The sequence below is a fragment of the Arctopsyche grandis genome, unplaced genomic scaffold (assembly GCF_051622035.1).
Source record: "Arctopsyche grandis isolate Sample6627 unplaced genomic scaffold, ASM5162203v2 HiC_scaffold_110, whole genome shotgun sequence".
Classification (NCBI taxonomy): domain Eukaryota; kingdom Metazoa; phylum Arthropoda; class Insecta; order Trichoptera; family Hydropsychidae; genus Arctopsyche; species Arctopsyche grandis.
In genome coordinates this window covers 14888-40548 of record NW_027518464.1, presented here as the reverse complement: position 1 = coordinate 40548, position 25661 = coordinate 14888, and the positions used below count along the sequence as shown (strand labels likewise).

Here is a 25661-nt window from a genome sequence, read left to right as displayed (position 1 = left end):
AAAAAAGAATACTTCATTAAAGGTATTTATTGGTTTAAAGGATTACAAAACAAATACATTTTTATTCTTTGAGTAAATGGCCAAATTGTGGTTTTAATAAATCTGCCACTTCCTGTTCTACATTACTTAAAACAGGTGCATCGATTTTTAAAAATCGATGTAAATAATACAAAACAACAACATTATCTATTATTTTATCTTTACATTCAAAAAATATCTGGAAATTCTTATTTTTACTTTTTTCTATAATTCTCAGAGCCTCCATAAGTATTTTTACACTGTCATTATTTTTATTAAAATTTTTCAAAAACGTTTTAGCAATTTTTTGGATTTCAGAATTTTTTCTTTTTCTCAAACTTTTTTCTAAATTTTTAATACTTTTGCACTCTGAATGACCAAGAAATCTTGAAACAACATTAATACATCGATCATATTCATCAAAGTATTCAAAACCTTCTAATTCACAGTTTAAAAGATGTTTTTGTACTTTTTCAGAAAGAAGTTCTTGAGCTTTACTTATTTCATGATTTTTTAAAATTGCCAGAAAAATATCAAATATTTCAACTGACTCTCTAATAGTTTCAGGTGATATAAAATGTTTAAAACATGATAATCTGAGTATCGAAACTTCTGATTTTAACTCTTCAAGGTATTGCGCTTTACCCTCGAAAGACTTTCTAAAATCATTTAATCTTCTGAAAATAATTAAGGAATATTGTGCATCTGTAGATGTAATTACTTTCTTTAAACATGAAAATACATGATGAATAGCCTCTATTCCCTGGGGTTCATCAGCACATGATAAAATTCTATTAAGTGCCGTAAAAATGTAAGAAAAATAATTTTCCGAGATTTCAATAGTTTTAAATGTGTCCTCTTTAAACTTAACTAACATTGTGTTAAACAATTTTGTTTTTTTCTCCTCATCGGTATAATCACTTTTAAAGCTAGAGGCGTATAAATAAATATCCATTAAACGACAAGTTTCTTCAAATTCAATGTTGTGATTTACCATTCTATCATAAACTGTTTGTAAAAAATCTTTTAATTCATCCCTTATTGTTTCAATAACTTCACTATTTGCTAAAGTGCCATAAGTTCTCATTGATTTATTTTCATTTTTTAAAATTGTCACAAATTCATCAAAATTCAATATTTTTGATCTAAGCAACTCCTTCAACTCTTTTCCGGAGAACAACATAGTGTTGTTTTTGTCATCATTTGCCTCCTCTTCCATTTTTATATTATGTTTTAATATTAATTGATCGAATTTTTTTACAACCATGGCCATTGCACTATCCGAGTTTATGTTAAGAAGGTTTCTATCACCATAATCTCGTTTTATTTTCTCCATGAGTCCTTTACAATTAATAAATTTAGCAAAATTCTTTGGTATGATTTTATCCAGTTGTCCTTTTGTTTCGTTACTACTTTTAGAAAAAGCTATCAAAGCATCTTGTAGATCAAGAAGTGAAAAAGAAGTGTAAGATTTGTTAATAAAATCTACAGAATCAGGGAAGGGGATTTGAGTACTTGTGTCATCTACATATTTGTTGTTATTTTCAGGATTAAGATCATCTCTAGGCATTTATATGGGGCAATTATAATAATTTTGTGTTTTGCAAACTAGAGCAAAGTACTTTTTAATTACATGTGAAAATAAATATAATTATTGTTGTGTTACCCTCTATTAATATAATCCCTAAATACCCTAAATGACTAAATACTTATTTAATGAAGAGCTCACGTCATCTTCGATGTCACAAGACAGTTATAATAATTCAAGTTAATTAAAAAACAATACTGAATCAAATAAACTTATGGCTTCAACTCGAAGTTGCCGTAAAAATTCAGATATAACAAATAATTCTTCATTTCGATAAAGTTTTTTTACTTTTAAAAATCAAGTGCCAAGGTAGATCAACAAAAAATGAAAACATGATTTTCGTTTATTCTTTATGCAGCAAAATGTATAGTGGGCTTTAAAAATTAAATCTGAAATTAAAATTTTAAATCGAATATTAATTAGCTTCTAGCCGATTTCTAAAAATAAATAAAAATTATACTTCTAAAATGTAGATTGATAAAATATAATACGTGATCAGGCTAACTGCCGGCATCGATTCATTTTAAACCTTAGTATACTTTGACAATCTATAAGAATAATATTTAAGTATAAATTTTATGTACTTTTTTATAACGTTCTGCTTTTATAAGATGTCTTCTTTACTGATGAAACTGTAATTACAGGTTTTTCTTAGTTTTAATGCTGTTCATATGAATTTTTTTAAGTATTCCTTGTTTTTAATTTATTTTTTGGTTTGTATGTTTTTACATACAAAATTCTACTTCAAATTTTATGTTAAAGAAACTTAAGTTATTACTTAAATGATTTATTAACATTTGGTGTACCAATCTTGATAGATTAAAATAACTACAAGTAATTTAAATTTTTAACATTTGCTTTTCTTATTTTTTTATATTTTATATTGTCCTAATAATGCCAGCATTGATAGAAAAGTTAGATGTTACAGCCACAGAGTTTTCTGATAAACCAAATGACCCTAGTAAATACAATGAAGCTCTTAAAAAGCTCTGTACACTAACAACAACAGAAGAGCTTGGGTACATTCTATCACATTTATCTTCCTTTGTTGATTCTGGTCCGTTTAACATAAACATATTCAAATCTGGAATAAATGCATCTTGGGAAGACCCAGAAAATTTAGATGGGTGTAGTTGGAGTGTTCAATGTAAGCCAGAACAATCAAATGCTATTTTTGAGAGGCTAACGATTTTCTTTGCTTTAGAGGGTTTTAGTAAATTCCGATGTAATGGGATTTCTGCTAATGTAAGGAAAAATTTTGTTAAATTTTCAATTTGGTCCAAGAATGTGCCATCGGTAGCTAATGGTTCAGAAGTACTTGATGAATTAAAAGAAGCGCTTGGTTTTGACTTAGCTGCAGAATTTTTATACAAAAACCATAAAGATCTTCTGAATAAAATTTTAACATTAGGTGGTGGCCATGTTCAATTGAATGAATAAATTATTTATAATGTCAATAATAAATGTTATTTTAAGAAAAACTTGTTTATTTTATTTTAATTTATTTTTTTGCAGACATTTATAGTCGAAGATAATCCAACAAGGGTATTTATTAAATATTATTGGCTATAAACCAACCTTTATGATTAAAATCACAGTTTCATATATATTTTTCAATGTAAAATAATGTGGATATTTATTGTCGCAACTGTAGAGTTATCTTGTAACTCTGTTGCTTTCTTAAGTGAAGATTTTTAAGTAAAATTTTGCTTTAAAATAAAGCATGGATTATTTACCCATGCAATCAATAAATGAAAGTTCTAAAATTGACATTTATATTCACAAAATTCATTTTTAGTAAGAGTTTGAGGTAAACATGGGTATTTATTTAAGTATAATATATATCCAACTTTTAATAAACATGTACAGCATATTTAATATATTGCAGAAGAGTTTGAGGTAAACATGGGTATTTATTTAAGTATAATATATATATCCAACTTATTTTTTTGTGGGATTGCTTTAATTTGAATAGAAAACCTCAAATCTACACATTTGTATAATTGCTGGTGAAATAAAATTAAAAAAATTGCCCTTAATGTCTAATAAATCTTAAGATAACAGCAACAACAATTATTAACAAAGGCTAGCTCGCATGGACTTTTGTTATAAATCATTTCATATAATGATTCAGTTGGATAATATCGCCTCTGCCCCAAAAAAACATTGTAAATGCGAATATTTTTATTCAAAGGTATTTAAATTAATTACAGTAGATAACAATAACTACTTAAACGGGGTTCAGCTCTTTTTAGGTAAATATAAATGTTACAACCATAGAGTTATATAGTAACACTGCAACTTGTTTGATAAAACTTCTATTTTTGATATAAAATAAGCTGAAATTTAATATAAATCTGATCTTTTAAACAATTGTTTTTGTTATACAATAAGCTGAAATTTAATATAAATGTGATCGTAAAAACAAAAATAGTTTTTAGCGTTTTTTGCAATTTTTTCTTTAAATTTTCCCAGGGCAAAACTTTAATATTAAAAAACTTTGCCAATTATTGTAAATCCCGTTTGTTAATATCACAATCATTTTATAATAATAATTTAAATCTTTATTTATACGATTAAAAAAGGTGAATTTATACTTTTAGAAACGATCAATGAAATTTGAAACAATAAACAGCACTAAAACACATCAAGCAGCTGTAAAATTTGCTTATTATATTTTATTTTTTAGCAATTGCTGGTTTCTGGGTCGAACTAGGAATCTTAGGAAATTATTTGATAAAGCATCATTTTGCTTTTTTTTGTAATTTAAGATTGCATCTAGTAGATTCTAAATTCCATCAAATTTTCCAACTTTTTAAGCCTTCTTATGGTTGAACTCTAAAGTCTCAATTTCAGGAAATTAAACAAGACTTGATGTAATTTGAACTGACATCTGTCTTTTTGCAGTAAATTTAATTGAAAAAGTTAAATATTTTAATTTCCATAAATAAAAGAAATCTACAAACTTTTTATTCGCACACTCCCCACTTTTTTCCTTATTGTTCTAAATTTATTTAAAATTATCCATTAAAATATCACATCATTCAATTTATATTAAATTTTTTTGCACCCCTAATGAGTAAGTTTTCTTTACCAAAGCTAGAATACGAATATGATCATTTAGAACCATACATTGATGCAAAAACAATGGAAATACATCATACTAAGCATCATCAAGCTTATGTAGACAACTTAAACAAACTTTCTGAGGATGCACCAGCAGATTTACCACTACATCAAATGCTTAGTGGATTACTAATTCAGGACAATGGTATTGGGGAAACAGATAAATTGACATTGTTAAAGCATGGCGGTGGTCATTATAATCATAGTTTATTCTGGAATTACATGTGTAAAAATAGTAACGAGACAAACTGTAGTCGTTTTTTAACCGAAAGAATTAAAGCAGACTTTGGCTCGTTAGATGTTTTAAAAGAAATATTTGATCAAGAATCTATTAAAGTATTTGGTAGTGGGTGGGCTTGGTGGATATATGATTATAACCTGAAAAGGAGTTATGTTGTTAGCACTAAAGATCAAATAAACCCAATAATGACAAATCCAAATGCCGTTTGTTTATTGGGTCTTGATGTTTGGGAGCACGCTTATTATTTAAAATACCAAAACAAAAGAGCCGAATATGTGAGAAATTTTTGGCATGTAGTAGATTGGAAGCTAATTTCAATGATCTATGATAACATAGTCCTTAATAACAAGCCTTTGGCATTGGAAAATGATGGACATATAGTTTTTTAATAAATTTCCTTGTTTAAAAAAAGTTGTAATAAATATATATAAGTTGTATTATAATTATTTAAGCTAATACTATTTAATAATTATCCTTGTTATGATTATCTTCGACTAAATATGCTAAATTAACTATGGCGTCAAAATCATTTAACATAAATATAATTGTTTAGGATCTTAAATTGTAGTTGAATGATATAGCGGCATGGGCGTTCTATTAAATGAGTCTAGGAAACAAATGCCAATCTAAAGTTGCCAACGAAATTTTTCAGGCTTCATAATTACACATGCCAGCTTGCAAAGATATGAAAAATAATTCCATGGTTTGTTTTTAGGTTAACACAATATTTAAAGAGTTAATTATTTTAGAACTGATTTATAAAAGGAAATTAATTAAAATCAGCTGTTAAATTACGGCTTTCATAGCACCTTAAAAAATTTATAAAACATTTTTGTGATTTCCTAAAAAATTTAATTGTGAACCCCCCCTAATTATTGATTCTCTAAAATTTATACCATCTTCGTTATCTCAAGACACTCATATTATAGTTTTCGTAATAATTCAGGGAAACTTTTAGAATTAAAAATTAATTTTATTTAAAAAGTATGATATTTCAACAAAAAAAGAGAAAAACTACCTGGCGTAGTCTCATTTGATACTAAAATCTAATCAAAAACTTGTTATAAACAAAAATGTTGGCAAAGAAGGCGGGGTTTTTGGTGTAGGGTTGATTTTATGCTTATAACTGCAAATAAGTAATTATATTATCAGATAAATTCTCCATTTCTGATTCATTTCTTTTGATAACCAAAAATCAAAATATAAAATTTATCTGATCATATAATTATCTATTTAACTTATTATGAGGGTTTGGATAGAGACAACTGCCCCAAAGATAAATGTTTTTCCAAAAATAAAATATTCAATTATATTTCTAATTTTTTAATCCAACTTTAGAAATAACAGGTATAAGATAAGCGTAGAAGTTGGCTGAGAATGGTATCTATTTATAACTTTTTTAAATAGATACCTCTATAAGGTTTATAAGAGCTATTGTTCAAATTTGTACTTCTTATTTAATTTTTTAAATTTTTTTAATTCTTCCCTCTTCAATGGATAATTCTCAATACTCAGAAAGATTTTCTTTTGACGAAGACAACAATGATCTTCACCTAACTCTCACGCCTTCACAAATAGATGGAAGCTCCACATTCAATCAATTTGTAGAAAATGACAGAGTAAAACTTATTTGGGGAACAACTATCAGTGTGCAAAACACAATAGAAAAGTTTAAAGAGTTTATTAGGGGAAATACGACTTATATGCAAGCATTGCATTCTATAAATGAGACACAAATGTTTTTCTTAAATCTTGATTGTAGGGATCTAGAAGAGCATTTATTTCTTGAACTTTCTTCATACCCGCAAGAAGTCCTCCCTATTTTTCAAAATTGCTTGAGTGAAATTTATATGGAAATGTTTATGGAACAACCACCTGAAATTAAGTTGAGGCCTTTTAATATTGGAAAAAATTTAACAATTAGAGATGTAGATCCTAGAGATGTCGATAAAATTGTCTCTGTTACTGGGATGGTTGCAAGATCATCTTCTATCATTCCAGAAGTTCGTAGGGGTGTGTATCGTTGCGTTAAATGTACAAGGAAAGTAACGGTTGATAGCATTAAAAATGTAATTAATGAGCCAGTCACTTGTGAATGTGGAGGAAGATACACTTATGAAATTAGACATAACGAGGGGGAATATGTAGATAAACAAATTGTTAAAATTCAAGAACTGCCCGATTCAATTCCAGATGGAACAACACCATCTACAATTACTATCGTAACTAAAGAATCGCTAGTAGATTCCCTAGTCCCTGGAGATAAAGTTGTAGTAATTGGAATTCTGCGAGCAGTACCCGTAAGAATTAGTCCGAATCTGAAAAAACTAAAAAGCTCTTTTAGGATTTATGTAGAACTTTTATCTACTTGTGTCTTAAATAAAAAAACTACCGAAGAGCATTCATTTTTAAACGAAATTGTAAATTTGAGAAAACAAAAGAACATTTACGACATTCTTACTGCATCGATCGCTCCTTCTGTGTTTGGGCTTGAAAATGTTAAAAAATCCCTTTTATTACAACTATTTAGTGGTGTATGTAAAAATTTAAAATCTTCGAGATTAAGGGGAGATATTAATATACTTCTAGCAGGAGATCCAGGAATTTCTAAAAGTCAATTATTAGGATTCGTTCATAGAATTTCTGAAAGGGGTATGTATACCAGTGGAAGGGGATCTAGTGCAGTAGGTTTGACGGCAAGTGTTTCTAAAGATCCTGATAGTGGACAATATGTTCTTGAAAGTGGTGCCCTAGTTTTAAGTGATAATGGCATATGTTGCATTGATGAATTTGATAAAATGAATGAAACGACAAGAAGTGTTTTGCATGAAGTAATGGAGCAGCAGACTGTTAGTGTAGCTAAAGCAGGAATAATAACCACTTTAAATGCAAGATGCTCGATTTTGGCTAGTTGTAACCCAGTTGGTAGTAAATATAATTTAAAGAGGAGTATTTTAGAAAATATTAATTTACCACCTACTCTTTTAAGTAGATTTGATATTGTGGCCGTCTTGATAGATAAAAGTGATGAAAGAAATGATAAAAAGGTTGGAGAACATATTTTGAATATGTACGTAGGCGACCCAGAAGATATTAAAACAATATCAGCCGATTTACTTAAAGGTTATATTAAAGAAGCAAAAAAGATTTCCCCAATGCTAACGGCACAAGCAATAGACTTTCTTTCAGAAAGTTATGTTGAATTAAGGCAGTTAGATAATGGCAAAACTATTACAGCTACCACAAGACAACTTGAAAGCTTAGTTCGTCTTTCAGAAGCGCATGCTAGAATGAGATTTTCGCATACTGTGGATGTAAATGATGTTAAAGAAGCAGTTAGATTGATTAAGGAGAGTCTTTTATTGTATGCACTCGATCCAAGAACGGGTAAGGTTGACATTGACATGGTAATTACTGGTAGAAGTGCAGCCGATGTTAGGGATATTGATAATATTCGTGAAAGAATTTTGAAAATTGTTAAAAAGAGAATCAATTATTCTGAGCTCCTTGCACAAGTACAAGTTGATGAAAGGCTTTTTAGTGAAGCACTTAAAGAACTTGACAATGAAGAAATAATTGTTTATGACAAACTTTCTGGTATGATAGAACGTATTAAATAAAGAATTGGTTTTACACGTTTTTTTAAAATAATATAATGTTTTTAGTGTTAAACTGTAAGTTTAATGAGTTTAGTGCCAATTTAAAGACCGCGAATTTATAATTTTTTTAATATAATATATATGATTTATTTTAAGGGTCAAAAACTCTACTACACGCCAGAAATTTTTTTTAAATTAAATTTCAAACGCCCTGCTTTTTTTTGCTTATAATGTACAACAATTAGTATAGCGCGGTTTAGAATTAAATATTCCGATAATTACGGCAACATTCGGCCGGTAGTAAGCTGAGTTTAGAAATTTCATACAATTGATTTGTCGAGCTCTTGAGCATACCTGGCCAATTAAATCTCGTATAACCATACGTAAATTTAAGCTTCACTATTTTACTTTAGGTAATTAAGAAAAACTAATTTAATTCTCCGAAATTATAGTGTGGCTTCTCAAAATGATTTGTTGTGCTTTTTCTCCACATAATGTTATCAAAATGAGGCATTTTTAATTATAAAAACTAAAATATTTAATAACAAAAACGTCAATCTATGTATTCATCAAAGTAAATTTATTTTTAGTAAGAGTTTGAGTTAAACCTGTATTTATTTGAGTATATTATATATATCTGATGTTTTATAATGTTACCTAATTATAAAGAAAATCATCTTTTTTCTATTATGAAAACTTAAAAATTTGTTTGAAGTCAAATAAATAGATAAAAAACCACAAATTAATAGCAAGTAAAATAGTGTTTGAGAAATAATAACGTAAATATCTATTTATTATAAAGTAAATTAAAGGTTCTAATCCTATTGAATATCCATTACTCTAAGAATGAATTCGATTTAATTATTTTCTAAAAATTTTAAAACTTAGAGAATTTCATTGTTTGCATTTAAAATTTTTCTAGGTTTTGATCAAACACATAAGTTGATAATGATTATAAGATTTCATTTTTTTAAAATAATAACCATACGAGTTAAGATATTACAATGGTAACAAACCATTTAATGCCGAGGAATTTTGTAGCCAATCCCTTTCAATTTTATTTTTTGAATATATCTGTATGTTTCCATTTTAAACTTTTTCAAATCCAAAAAACATAGAATTTTTTCAAGAATAAAAATATTTTTAAACATTCAAGATGTGTTACCAAGCATGGCAATACTGTTGGCTCTAAACGCGTGGAGGATTTTTTTAATTTATGCTGAAGTACAAAAATTTAAAGAGAGGGAAGTTTTTTTAGATCTCAGAAACCTATATCAAACATCTTACCTTAAGTTTAGGCAAAAATTCCATTTATATAATCATTCGTCCCAGCCTGTATCTATATCTTATGTTAAAAATTGACATTTTCTAATTCTTTTCTTTGTTTTGAAATGTTTTCTTAAATTTAAAAAAATTATTACGGGAAAGTATAAAATATAAATTTATATGCTTAAAACAAAATTAACCAGATAATATTGTGTATCAAACCAAAGGAAATTGCTGCCTTTTTTTTTAATTTCATTTTTGATAGAATCATAGTTTTAAAAACCCGAAATAGCAAGTCAACCTTTTAAGGTTTTCTAATGCTGGACACATAAATTTCATTTTTTTTAATGATATGTCTCAAATAAGTGCCAAAACACTTATTTGCTTCTTGCGAATAAATGCATTATTCTTCAAAAAATTAAAAGTTTAAAAATGATCTATCGATTAAACACTTAATTTTAATTCTAATGTTATAAAAAACTCCAATTTTTCATTCTTACTATTTTTAGATTTCAAACAAAAGCTTCTTGATTTTTCTTGGATTGATTGTTTAATCAAAAAAAACTCTATCATGAAACTAATTATCAAAAAAGAAATTTATGCTCGAAAGGATTTTAAAGCTACAAATAATCAGCATTATTTATTGAAAACATTGTTCTAACGCATGTGATTCTTAATTTCAGACAATTTTGATTCTTTCTTTCTTACTTTCTTATTCAATTCAAATAATTTAATAAACAATTGAATAAAAAATTTCAAAAACAAAAGAAATTCCCAAAAGTTATTTTATGCTTTATATTAAATAAAACAATCCAGATTTTTCATGTTTATTTTGTTAAATACCCTTAACATGCTATTATTTAATTATAAACCAATTTTATTTTTGCTTTGTATAATTTAAAATCCTTTATAATTTTCTATTAAATTTTTAATTAAGCTCTATAATCTCTAGTATGACCAACATATTATGCCAGGCTTTCGTATAACTTGCAACATTTATTCAATTCGTGTCTATATCGTCGTATTCTACTGGATTAGTGACCCCAATGGTTGAAAATCACTCTTTGATATCCTTCTTGTGTTTTAAAGTTTCCCTCCATTTTTTTATTTGAAAAAAAATTATGTGCATAATAAAAACTTACTTACATTCAATATAATCTATAATTCTTTCGATTATTTATTACTTGCTACTTATTGAGACGAATTTCTTTTTTTGTTGTGAAATTTTTTATATAATCCTTGATCGAAACCTATGAGATAATCTTGATTGATTAGATCTAGAAAAGTCAATCTTTAAGGATCAATGATACTTATTTCAAAAAATTAATAATGCTTCCCTACTCCTTGTTTCTAGGTTTCATAATTAAAAAACAAATTAATTTATGCATCAATTTAAATCAGAGAAAAAAAATTGACACTTTCAAAATTTAATCGCACCCTCTTAATAAAAAACTTACCACGATCTTTCTTATGCTTCAAAGTATAATATTTTTAACTTTTAAATTTAATTGTTTACAGTGTTTGTGCACACCTTAAAGAGGAAGTCTGAATGGAAAATGGCCTGCGAATCCTTTCAAGAGGGGACATTTCTATATATAAAATTATACGATAGCCCTATATCTTTATTTAAATGATTGGTATTAAATATAGAGATGTCTTTTAAAATTTATTTTTCATCAAAATTTATTCCTTTTACTATAAATAGAAATATCTATTTTTGCCCTGAAAAATGAAAATGAATGATTTCAGTAAACAAAAACCTAACCTTGAGAATCCACTTAATGGCAAGCAGTATGCAGCTAATTTCTTCTCTTATCTAGACTTCTGCAGGACTTTGGCGGAAGGGGAAGAGATGAAGCAGTATGTTACACTTACATTTGATGAATTAAGTGTAAATATGGATGACAATGGAAGCTTATTTGAAGATAATAAGCCTACAGATTCTTATGCTCTTATGATATATAAAGCTTTGGAATTCTCTTATGATGGTAAATTAACACTTGCAGAAATTTACACTTGGATTGAAACAAATTATCCTTACTATCAAACGGCAGACATAGTTTGGAGAAATTCAATTAGACATAATCTATCATTAAATCCTACATTTAAAAAGATACCTCGTCCATCAGATTCTAAAGGTAAAGGGGGATTTTGGGCCATAGATCAAGCTCACAGACAAGGTAAATTGATGAAGAATAGGAGACAAGCAACATCCGACTCTCATTCACCAACTGGTATGTTCAGTATGAATGCAGGAAAGATGGTTTTTTAATTGTATTCTAAATTGTTTGTATAAATAAAATAATGTTGATCTAAATTTATTTTTAACTTTTCTTATTTAATTATTGCATTTTTATCACAAAATTTGAGATTAATACAAAAGAGATGGGAGATTCTAATTTATATGTAGAACATAGATACATTCAGGCTTCCACTTTTAAATGTGCAAAACTACTTTAAACAATTAAATTTAAAAGTTAAAAATATTATACTTTGAAGCTTTTTCAAAGTTTTTCACAATTTTCCAATTCCATGATAGTTTATTTAAAAAATGATAAATAAAAACATCTCTCAAAAATAAACAAAGGTCAGTCTAGTAAATATCTTAGAAAAAACTCAAGTAGAATTAAAGTTATAACATCAAATTTCAATTTTTAATCTAACACTGTCATCCTGATAATATGATTTAAAAATAATAATCATGCCAAATAAATTGATTTTTCATAAGAAATTAACAATGAATAAATTTTTGCTTTGGGCACTTAATTCACGTAAAGGAGCATTATTGAACAGCTGAAATAAGCAGCCTTCTTATTTATAATTTATTCTTGAAATTTATTAAAGCATCAAAAATCAAGTTAGTAGAGTGATTTTTTTAAATATTAAATTCATTGTAATTAAAATGCTCAAAATTTAATAAGAATTTATATAATACATTAAAATAGATAAGTGTTGTACTATTTCTAGCAAAACTTAAATTAATATTAAAAATAAACATCTACCTGGGTTAATTATTTAATATTTGTTATGGCAAACATGACACTCTTATATTAATATAAAGTTTAATTAAAAGGATTTTTAATTTTCCATGTCAAAAAATCTCAAAAAATTTAATAATGAAATTTTTCTTACTTATTAGAAAATAAAGAGTTGATCAGTTTATTAGATCATGTCATATATCACGAATAAGTAGAAATGGTAAAGAATTTAAAATTATATTCTCAACTCTGTCAGATCATGTCTTATATTACGAATAAGTAAAATTGGTAAAGAATTTAAAATTATATTCTCAACTCTGTCAGATCATGTCTTATATTACGAATAAGTAGAAATGGTAAAGAATTTAAAATTATATTCTCAACTCTGTCAGATCATGTCTTATATCACGAATAAGTTGAAATGGTAAAGAATTTAAAATTATATTCTCAACTCTGTCAGATCATGTCTTATATCACGAATAAGTAGAAATGGTAAAGAATTTAAAATTATATTCTCAACTCTGTCAGATCATGTCTTATATTACGAATAACTAAAATTGGTAAAGAATTTAAAATTATATTCTCAACTCTGTCAGATCATACACTTTGATTACAATAAACCCACATTATATAAGGAACAAATGACTTAGTTGTTGTAAACGGAAAACAAGTTGCTTTATAATATTTAATTTATTTATTAAAATATCCTAAACTTGTAGAAAATTCATTTTAAGATAATTAGAATTATATGTGAAGAATATTTTGAGTCAATTACAAACTAAAGTAACTTGTTTTGTCGAATATTTGTTTCCGTCTTGTCTTTTTAATTAAATAGTTTTCAATCCCAAACATTAGTATTTTAATTTAAAATTAAAGCTTTTTGAGTTATGACTTTTATTGATTCTAATGATAAATAAATAGATATACAATAAATCAGTTTTTTTAATTAAGCTAAGGTATATTACTTTAGAGAATTATTTAAATAAAAATAAACTTTTAATTAATTATTATTACTATAAAATTATATGAAACATCCTGTAAATAGCAATTTATTGTGACTTATTTGATTAAGTAAGAGTTTAAGGTAAACATTGGTATTTATTTAAGTAAAATATATATCCAACTAATTATATTAAATCTATTTCCTTTATAATAAACTCCTTCATACACAAAATTTTAAAAAAATAGACTTTGAATATTTAAGCTATAATTTACATTCGTTTTTATTTATTTTCGACTCCTCCATACACAAAATTTTAAAAAAATAGACTTTGAATATTTAAGCTATAATTTACATTCGTTTTTATATTTTTTCGGGCTCATTAGATTTTTTAATGACAAAAACGACACGATCATTAAATCCTTCTGTTGGTGAATTATACGCAACTACAACGAGCTTTTGATCGAAAATATTTAACATCACTTCAATAACACCTGAAATTAATGAGGAGGGGCAAAAATCTTTTTCTGAATTAGATGCAGATACAAATATTGGATTTTGTTCATAAATTAAAAATAAAATTTCTTCATCATTTTCTCCTTCTTTACTATTTTCAACCTTTTCAATTTGTCTATCTGCTTTATATAACATTGGAAGAAATTCAAACACAATTCTGTAGATTAATGAATTTAAGTCTTTTTCAATTTGAAAATTCACAAGTAAAGCAAGACGTTTTCCTACATCTTTTCCCATTTCATTAAACTCCTTCTCGATATCCCCACATTCGTTTTCTTGTAGCAATCTAAAGATTTCACAAAAGTAGTGATTTAAAAATACGTTTGCCATAAAAAGGGCAAACCAGGGCAAATTGACCAAAAAGTAACAAACGCGTCTTAATAATATACTATGAGATATTAAAACAATTGTGTAAATTAGAAATATTTTTTTATTTAAACAATGTTAATATTACAAACTACAATAAATTAGACAACTACTTTGAAATACAAAAGCTGATGGTGTAATGATAGCTGAGCCACATTTATATAATCCTTGTATATTTTGTACAAATCCTAAAAATTCAATAGAAATTTTTGAGGAATTTCTTGATATTTTAAAAGAAGATGAAAAAAATATTTTTTATGGTGGATTAAAATCTCACGCATTTAAAATTTTTAACACTGTTTTTTTAAAATTACCAAATTTGAGAATATCATTAGATAAATCTAGAACTTTTAAAGATTATTTTGATTTTGTAGATCTTTTAAAGAACCTGCTAAAAGAAAATATTATTAATGAAAACGATCTAAAGATGCTTCCATACATAAGAAGTTCATCTACAATTAATGAACTAAAATGAATACAACATAAGCACAATACTATAAATGTTAGTAATATCATTTAATAATCATAAATATTAATAAAACATGATGAAATAGTAATAAAAACCCCTTAATGTTTAATAAGTCTTCAGATAGCAACAATAAATAACGAAAATAGTATAAAATGATATGGTTCTTTATGTCTAATACGTCTTCAGATAACAACAATAAATAAAGAAAATGGTATTAAATAAAATAACCCTTTATGTCTAATACGTCTTCAGATAACAACAAAACATAGAAATTAGTATAAAATGATATGTGCTTTATATTGGCATGGCTTTATTGCACTGTACTTAGTAAGTCTAATAAGAAACTAGCTTAATTAAATATATTAATATATATTAAAAGTGGTTTCACAAGGAATACAGTAGTCAAATACGTATTTATCTCAATAATGAAGCATGCATCTAATTATTAGCTCCAAAGATGTCACTATTGATTATTTTATTTGACCGAAGATGAGATATCAACTAGGATAATGAAAGCTACAGATAAACTGTATAACTCTCAATTAAGATCATAGGAGTGCCCTTGAATTGAGATTCGTAAGAACTTGGAATAAAAGTAGATCAAACTTTAAATTTTTAATAGATCAATTTATTAGGTATATTAAGTATAAACGGGAAGAGAAATCATATCAGAAGCCAACTAAGACCCGTAAGGTGCCGGGATGTGATCGGCCTTATATTAATATGCAAAAATACGATGGTATACAAACACATACATTTTTAAATAAATCTTTTTTAATATATTCAAGTATAAATAAAGTTGAATATATATATTATACTTAAATGCCCTTGTTTACCTCAAACTCTTACTAATAATTAATTCCTTATTAAAATTAAACAAAAATATCAATTTAATAAACTTAATGTTGAAATAGTCTTAAATAAATAACCCTTAATGTCTATTAGGTCTACATATAACAACACTTAATATTGGCAGACTTATAAAGTATTTTTAAATATTTGTGCTAAAGCTACCCCGATGTCATTAAATCCTTTTAACAATTTGTTTTTTTTAAAAAAAAACTGATTTTATGATTTAAAAGGATCTTATTACACTTGGAAAATAATATAAAATCGTATATTTATCAAGGAATTATATGATAGATAAAATCTTATCATATAAATCAGCTTTTAATAATTAATTTGGTGTTAAATTTGTAAAAACGTTCATATCAATTTCTATAATTGATTTTTAATTGTGAAGTACAAATATTAAACATACTTTTGTTGAGTTTAAAAAATTATTTTATTATTGTAATTACAACAATGGCAGGTGTTTAATAAATGCCGTACAAATATTTAACATACATATTCTGAGTAAAATAAATGATTTTATAATTGTTGTTTTAATTACATTTTTAGAAAATCTAGTTTTAATTTCAATTAAAAAAATCACGTCAAAAATATGTATTTGATTTTTATTACTAATATTACATTTATTAATTAATAATAAAGTCTTCAATTTAAATTTCTATAAAAAATATCGCGTCAAAAATCCTTATTTGATTTTTTTTCTAATTAGATTTATAAATTAAAAAATTAAAAATTTGGCTTCTACAATAGATTTATAGATTAAAATATACATAATTAGGTTTTAAACAATTAGATTTATAGATCTTAATGTACATAATTAGTTCTTCAACAATTAGATTTATAAATTATCATAATTCCAAAAAGGTTTTCAACAATTAGATTTATAGATTAAAATATACATAATTAGGTTTTCAACAATTATATTTATAGATCCTAATGTACATAATTGGGTTTTATAAATATGTTTCATTTAAAATTAAATTTGTCTAAAACAAATCACAGATGTTTTATAGATGACTTACTTATAAATATCTTCACTTCTTACCCATGGGTGGAGACAAAAACATTAAATCTTCAAATTCAACAGAAGACGACTCATCAGATTTCTCTCTTGAACTTGTTGTAAATAAACCAAAAGAAACTGAAAAGCAAGCTGAAAATACTATTGATGCAAATATTTATGATTTTGATTTAGACACCATAAAAGATAAGCCATGGCTTAAACCGGGTGCAGATATCACAGATTATTTCAACTATGGATTTTCAGAGAAATCGTGGAAAAAGTATTGTGAAATGCAGAAAGAAAATAGGGCATTTACTGAAACTAGACAGGAACGAAATTATAAAGAACAGCCAAGATATGAAACTAGAACAGATGAGAGATATTATAAAAGAAGAAGGTTGGAAAATGATAGATTTAAGAATAATAACAGAAGATATTAAGATGGTATTTATATTGAATAAACGAAATTAAAGTATAAAAGGTGAGAGAAATGAACAAATTTTAATAAATCATTAATTACGTAAGAGTTTGAAGTAAACACGTATATTTATTTAAGTATAATATATATATCTAATTAATTATGTTTATATAAAAAACAGTATATTTATTATAAAAAGTATGTTTTGTTAAAAATCTTCAAATTGTTGGTTAATAAGACGCCTTTATTTGATTAAATAAAAATGTCCATTTCTAAGGCCAGTTTGCATATCAAAAGATATTTATTTTACAATTGTTTAATAAACATTTAACACCCACGAGCACGTTATAATGTGTAAAGCGATTTAATTATAATAAGAAAGATTTAAAATTCAACAGTTTAGAAGATGAAAAAACATAATCAATCACGTAATTAATTTAGACGTTCAAATTACACAGTTTCAGAGATCAAAAAACATAATCAAGCCCATATTTATTTTTTCACGCTTAAATTCAGCACTACTGCTGTGTAATCATCAATAAATATTGTTGAAATTGTATTAAATAGATAACCCTGAATGTTTAATGGGTCATCAGATCCCAACAAATATAATTTAAATAAATACTCTTGGCACTAAAGACTTTGATGATGTATTTCTTACGCTGTATTCAATTGGCGCGCGACAATTACAATATAAATTTCTTCATAAAAAACTTAATTTGGTTGCAAAAATATAAAATATACTTGTGAATTTATTATACATCAATTAAATTATACCGAATATATTTTAGTTCATGCAAATTAGCAGCGTACTTAAGTCAAAGGTTTTATTAAAAGCTCCCGATATAATTTACCAAGGCAACTCTTTAGTAATCAATTTAAATTTGGCGTTTGTTTTTTAGAAATTTGTTATTTTATATAATTAATTTGATGATGCAAGTACATTCCAAGCGGGTTAAAAATTTAAAAAAAAGGCTGAAGATCCCTAGGCCTTATTAAAACGCTTTTGTTTCTCAAGTTTGGCACACCCCACCCATTGTAAAAAAATTAAAAATAGAAACTTTTTGTGCAGATTCTGATGAATTACACACCATTTCTTATTTTTAAATAGATCTATCTATAGAGCATTCATGATATTAAAACGGCATACCAGCTTCATATATTTAAGTATTACATCTAATTTCAATGATAATGGGTTTTAATCTTACAGGAATATGTTTTTTCAGGATTGCTATCATAAAAATACAAATCAAGTTTTATTTATATATCATTTTATGTTTATATTCTTTATTTTTCAAAAAAATCTGTTTAAATTTCTAAAGCTGGTGCATAATATAAGTTTCAGTTTAGAATGCCTATGCCGAAATTTTATATTAATCAGAAGGCAGTTTATATTATACTTTCTATCTTGGTTTTTTTCCACTGCAAATTTTCAGCATTGTATACATAAGCAATTAAAATTAATACACTTTTAAGGGCATGTTTTACTATCATAAACTCACATTTTTGTGATTGAGATTTTACTTTTTTCTCTCGCGGTGTATTTGCATATTTGATTTCTGATTTTTCTCAATGCCTCGGCTTCAAAAGTCAATTTATCATAATTAAGGCAGAAAAATAAATCAAACAATAGATCTTTTAACAATATGTTTAAAAACAAATAAAAAGGGGAAAGGACTCGTTCCTTATAACTTGATCCTTAAGTATTTATTTAAATTAGAGGCAGCTTTTATACATCAAATTGTCTTGCTCTGGAATCATCAACAATCATATAACCTGCATGGTTATCAACTCTATCCTTAGCTCAGTACCATTCGGGCTATAGTCTAGCAATATCACAAAGGCTTCGGTTCTTGCCTCTTTATCGAAGTCTTTTTGACTTCTATGATTTAGAGATTCCCAGTGAGCAACTATTCAGTGGCATTCACCAGCAAATTGAGAAGTTATACGAGTTAACAAGAGTGTAGCTGCCTGGATTTACTCCAGGCCTATTCTTGGTCAACGTACCTGCCATTTACCTCCGTCAAACTCCCAGGGGGCAATCGTTCCACATATTGTCTTTTCACAGCTGCAGCAGGGTAGTTCGGACGATATAGTTAGATATATTACAGAGACCCGTGTATATGTTCTATTTCGCCGAGGCCTGCCGGTTACTTCTTTATGCGAACATTTAAGATACTAATCTGGTGGTTAGTAACGAGAATTTCTCGGTTACTGAAAGGAAACCACTTGAAGCGCTTTTACTACCAGCACCGTGGAGATGTTTAAAAACAAATCTTTATTTCATATTTGGAAAAAAAGATTAATAATATCTGAATTATTCAAGAAAGCTCAAAAAATCTCTGTTTAATAAATATTAGATAGAAACTAGAAGTATTGCTAAATCTTTTACACTTATTTCTATTAAACACAAACATGTGTGGTGTGAGTATTGCACAGTGCTGCAGAATACGTCTCTGCTTGAATCCGTTTTAACGCAATTTTCGTTTTGCTTTTGTCCCTGCTGTCTACGAAATAGTAGATCGGTAAACTTTGAGTTTTAAGAATTAAACTGGACGGCGTTGGGCTAGTGGTCGGCTTGCTGATTCACTCCCGAACTGCCCGGGTTCGAGCCTCGCTTTGGTTGGTAAAAGAACGAGAACCGGGACGCCGTCGCAAAAGTAGGCGCTAGTCGTAATAACCCCACTATAAAAAGACTAGCATCAGGCCGTGATCGGGCCTTGTAAAAAACAACCGATCTCCTTGGGTAGTTCGGCAACAATAACTCCCATGGCAGTAGAAAGCCTACGTAAGCATAGCGCAGGGGTCTGTAGAGATCCCAAGACAGTATGGTACTGTCTCTAATTATAACGCCAGCTCAAGGTCAATGGGACACTTAGTCCTAAGGCTAGCCGACTGTCGGCAGAGGGATTAAGCTGGCATAAGGGCCGTGGGGGGTTTACGCAGCAATGCGGTTCCCCGACCGGATTACTGAGAAACACACGAAGAAAACTAACAAGTATTAACAACTACAGCTTAAATAAATCCGAACATTTTTTTTTTAAGAATTAAACTATAAAGCAATTTAGGTGTTGCCATATCCTCTATTATTATAATTTAAATAAATACTTCGAATGATTTAATATTTATTTATGCAGAGCTTGCGCCATCTTCAACGGCACAAGACACAGGGCACAAAAATGTTACAGTCTACACTAGCTTACTGTATTCCTACACAAAATTTTGGGTGTTCTTAGCAAGCTTTAACATACGGGCAATAGGCGGGTCACACCATTTTAGTGAAATTTTAACCTGACAACAATTGGCTTGCTTTTTTTTAATTTTGGTGTTTCCAATCTAAACCCTTTATTTTCAGTCTATTTTTAAATTATAGTGCAAGAAATACATACTTTCGCAATCTAAAAATTATTTATTACTTAACTCACAGCAGTTCTCCACCTTCTAATTGGCTTATTCTTAGCTTTTGTATAATCCTTTTTTTAATCTAATTTGATTGGGCAAATAAAAAGCAATTCTACTTTTTCTCCTTTGTTTGAAAATTCTATTAATCGGCTAGCAGCTTAATATTTTTTGTTTTTATTTTTACCCCCAAACTGAATGACATTTCTCAGCTCAAGAGCAAAAACAGCTATTTATACTTTTAAATTTTTACTATTCTCTATTTGCTTTTATGCTTCAACACCATATAGCGCTAATCCAAACCAAAGAAAACATAAACATACTTACTCTGATGTCCAATGGTTATACTTAACAAATGCCTGTTTATATATTACTATAATTACTATATTAATAGGGGTTGTTTATAGATATAAAAAAGAAATATATCCCATCTACAATATATTATTGCCCCTAGCAATAACATTTGAAGTTTTAGTTACAGTTGTTTTTTGGGGCCTCTACGCAGTTGATCCGGCCCTCATTGTAAATTCTAACGCGTTAAAACCGGGTAATGAAACACCATGGATAACAGAATTGGGGCAACATTTATTTCCATTAATTCTTTTGCTACTCGATCAGTTAGATGTCGAGATTGTTCATAATAAAATGCATTCTATTTCACAAACTAGTTTTTTCCTAATTTGGTATTTAATTGTATCAATTCTTAAAGAACTTAGAGGAAAATATATTTATCCTTGGATGAATAAAATAAATGGTGTTTTATCAAAAACTGCACTGCTTTGTTTTTTTATTATCTGTTTATATGGTATAAACAGAACTTTTATGAAATTGAAGCACAAATTTATTAAATTATTCTAATAAAAAATGTATTTTTTCTGAAAGTGTAGACGGTTACGACCTATGTGCAACCACAAATCTCTATGTTAAATTATTAATTCAAACTGTAAAAAATATAAAACCGTTTTAAATGTATAGTTTTTTTAATAATTAAAAAATATATTATTTTTTTCAATTATATATCAAAAAGCCCTGAGATTTAATAAGGTACCCCACCTTAACTCAGAATTATTGTAATTAAAAACGTGTATTTGCATTTAAAAACAATTTTTTTTACCATTATACTATTTAATTATTAATTTCTCTGTTCCAATTTTTCAAATATCTTTAATATGCCATTAAAAAAATTATAATCCATTAAATCAATCAGTCCACTCATAATGGCACTTAATACATACATAATAAAAATTAAGTGCCTTTTCATCATTTTTCTCCATATATCCGATGCATTCTTTATTACCGCATCTTTCACATTTTATATTCAGTCTCGGAAGTGTTACATCATTTATTAGATCAGAAGTTCTAGCATTATTTGTATCATGCTGCTTTTTAAAATTAGTTGTTGAAATAATTGAACTAGAGGATTCTACAGTTGTTTCGCACTTGGCACAAGTATACATTAGATCCCCCTTTTCAACTTTGGGATTCATGAGATTGTTACATTCATTGCAAAAATGAATTGGCATGGGTAGAAATTACACAAATCTAAAAAATTAAAGAAAAAGACCTAGGAGAACTATAAAAAGGGCAAAAATTATGACATAATTGCCATTGTTAATAATGCGAAATAACCCAATGGTAAATAATTCCTAGTTTAATTATTATATGTCAAAAAAAGAAAAGAAAACTTGCTTTAACACATTTTTAAATTGTACAGTAGTTTTTTTTTCTACTTTTGTTCTTATGAAATCCTGTATTTCTAATTATATGGCATTTTATCAAATAGTGCTGTATATTGTAGTATAAACACACACCAATTATACTTCTTAGTTATGGGCATGGAATGTTTCTTTCTTAAAAACATGTTTATTTATTATTCAAACAAAACCATTCTTTTTTCTTGCTTAAATATCTTATGTAACATTTGGTTTTATATTTATTAAAAATTTTCTTGCAAATTTTTTTTAAATAAATTCAGCCCTGCCAATGAGTTTCGTTTCAATTCTTAGAGAAATCCATAGAAAGAAGCAATCAGATATCATGAGATATCTTCTCAGATTAAGCATAGTTGAAGCACGTCAACGTGACGCAGTTCATCGTAAAGAGAAACCATTTTTCTTGGAAAGAGCAAGGGTTCTTGGTTACAAAGCTAAGATAGGCTATTGTATTTATAATGCCAGAGTTAAGAAAGGAAATTACCCACGTTATCTTAAATATAATAATGGTAACACCAGTGGTAAATGTGTCAATGCCGGTCTTCATGAAATAAAGCCTGCTATGAGAAAGCAAGCCGATGCAGAAATTCTTGTTGGAAAGAAATGTTCTAACTTGAGAGTTCTAAATTCTTATGCAGTTGGGCAAGATTACATGTACAAATACTTTGAAGTCATTTGTGTCGATCCAAACCAAGGGTGCATTAGAAATGATCCAAAGATTAACTGGATTTGTAATGCAGTTCATAAACACAGAGAATGCAGAGGACTCACTTCTGCATCTAAGAAGAGCAGAGGCATTGGCAAAGGACCAAAATATAACAACACTATTGGTGGTTCTAGAAGATCATGCTGGAGAAGCCGAAATACTGTGTCTTTAAAGAGATATCGTTAAATAAATATCTTTTTCACATTTTTTTTTAAAATTATTTAGAATAAAAGCGCGATTTACTTCAAAAGCCGATTAATTATTTTAAACTTGCAACTTATAAAAAAGAGTAATTATGAATTAAAATATGATTTTTTAAAACAAAAAAACAATTTAGTTTAGTTTATTCAAAAGTTTGCTTTCATAAAGCAACAAAAGGGGACAAAAGTTTCATTTATGGTAAATTAATTGGAAGTTGTCTTTTTTATATAAAAGTATCTTCAGGAACAAATTCTAAAAAATCGAGTGCTTCACGCTTGTTTCCTTTGATTGGTTTTGAAAGGGGAATATCAACACTTGTTTTATAATGTTTCTCATCTGTATGTAATATCTTTTGTGTATTTCTATTTAATAATAAAATGAATTGTTGGCTGCTTAAAAATCTTTTATGAAAGGATTTAGATTCTAATGAACTTTTCCTTATAAATGAAATGTTATTAATAGCAACAGGACATGATTTTGACTCGCGTTCTTGCCTTGCTTGCAAAAGTGTTTCTTTTATTCTTACAATTTTATCGTCCTCTTCAATTAAATTACTCGCCTTTAATAAATCAATACTGAGGATATTTAAGTTTTCTGACACATTCTGGTGTTCTGTGCTATCTACCACACCTTTAGCACTCTCTTCGGGATAGTCCACTCGCGCACTTAGAGTTTTAATTTGGGAGATCTTTGATTCATGCATATTTATGATAGTGTTTTCTATCAGTGCTAGCTTTAGCATATTCTTATGATCAAATAAGTTTTGTGTATAACACTTGTTTAATGGTGTTACGTTTGTATATGACACAGGAATTTCGTTTGCATTTTTCACTCCTTGATTAAATAAATTAAAAAACTTCTTAATTTCTATAACTGGGATAGCGAATGTAGAATTGCTTTTCTGTCCTATTTTTTGTGCATTCGCCCTACGCCTATTTTTATTTACTAAAGTGTGCCCTTTTGAATTTAAATCTGGGACGAACTTGTCTTTAGCTCGGTGTTTTATTAAAGTATAAATTGCTTTGTTATGCTTTATTTTAGTATCACGTCCTGAAAATTTAAGTTCATCTTTATTTTTAATATTGCCCCTTTTTTCTGTCAAATAACACTCGTCCACATCTTGGCTGTAAACTAAAAATTTTCTTGGTTTTTCTTGACCATTGTTGCTTTCAGATAAAATCAACGTGCTGTTATTCTTCATACATCCTTTATTAAAATTAATTTCGGAAAAGTTGGAATTAAATAAATTTTCATAATCAAACGGAACAGTTTTTTGCAACGGAATTTCATAAATTTCGTTTAATATCGTTGGAGAGTTACAAATATCTTTAGTAAAAGAAGAATCACTAAAAATATCTTCAGACATCAATGATGAAACAATGCTGGAATTGATTTTTAGGGAATCGGTGTGCTTACTTACGCCAGTTAATATATCAAGTGAATTAAATTCAAGACTTGAAACAGAATCGTAATATGTGTTTTGATTCAAAGAAGTGTTGCTTTCGGCAATATCATTCATAGACATATGAAATTTTTGTTTATGCTTCGGTTCTATATTGTAAGTATCTTTAATAATTAAGCTTTCAAAAGGATCAATACAATCTAATTTGTGGGCAATATCTTGTGTTTTAATTAAATTTAAATTCAAGAAGTCAAAAACAATATTTTTTTGAAGAGTTTGTGGTTTTACCAAGGATCTGTTGCTACTAATCTTATTAATATCTGTGGTATCGGATATTAAACTGCCTTCTCCAAAATAAATGCACTTTTTAACTCTAAGCTCTATTTTATTTGCGAATTCTGTTCTAGTTCTGGTTTTAGATATTGCAGTATTTCCGTTTTTTATAATATAGTAATCTTGTAATAATACTACACTTCCTTTGATTTGTAAGCTGAATAAGCTAAAATTTTCAATCATCTTGGAAAATGAATTGTTCTCAAAAAAAGACAAAATAAAATGAAACCCATCAGTTAACACAAATAATTGTTTCTCGTAATCAACGACGTCCTGTATATAACACATCCTTGGTTTGATTTCCATTTGAGTTTCTAGTTGTTTTTGTATCCAGGAGTTAGTTCTTGAAAACATCATCAGAGGGCAAGATCGGAATACAGAAAAAAATCCCAATAGAAACTTTGGTAGGTGTAATCGTGTGGTATATTAATGAATGTTAGGTTTGTTATAAAACGAATTTTGAGTTATAAATTAAAAGAGCAATGCTAATTATGAACTGTATTAGGTACATTATCATGTTTAATTTGT

General features: G+C 27.5%; 4 protein-coding genes and 1 pseudogene across 4 annotated transcripts; all 5 read left to right on the top strand.

Moving 5' to 3' along the window:
- Positions 1–4681: 4681 nt before the first annotated feature.
- LOC143921977 (superoxide dismutase [Mn/Fe]-like) lies at positions 4682–5362 on the top strand. Its single transcript, XM_077445277.1, has one exon. The coding sequence runs from the start codon at positions 4682–4684 to the stop codon at positions 5360–5362; it is 681 nt and encodes a 226-aa protein (XP_077301403.1).
- Positions 5363–6466: 1104 nt separating this feature from the next.
- On the top strand, positions 6467–8593 carry LOC143921976 (uncharacterized). The gene has a single exon (XM_077445276.1). It carries the CDS (start codon positions 6467–6469, stop codon positions 8591–8593), a length of 2127 nt encoding a protein of 708 aa, XP_077301402.1.
- A 2980-nt stretch (positions 8594–11573) lies between these two features.
- Positions 11574–12110, top strand: LOC143921975 (forkhead box protein J2-like). Its single transcript, XM_077445275.1, has one exon. The coding sequence runs from the start codon at positions 11574–11576 to the stop codon at positions 12108–12110; it is 537 nt and encodes a 178-aa protein (XP_077301401.1).
- Positions 12111–17006: 4896 nt separating this feature from the next.
- LOC143921974 (uncharacterized) lies at positions 17007–17402 on the top strand. The gene has a single exon (XM_077445274.1). It carries the CDS (start codon positions 17007–17009, stop codon positions 17400–17402), a length of 396 nt encoding a protein of 131 aa, XP_077301400.1.
- A 5360-nt stretch (positions 17403–22762) lies between these two features.
- Positions 22763–23383, top strand: LOC143921972 (large ribosomal subunit protein eL15 pseudogene; annotated as a pseudogene).
- Positions 23384–25661: the final 2278 nt, after the last annotated feature.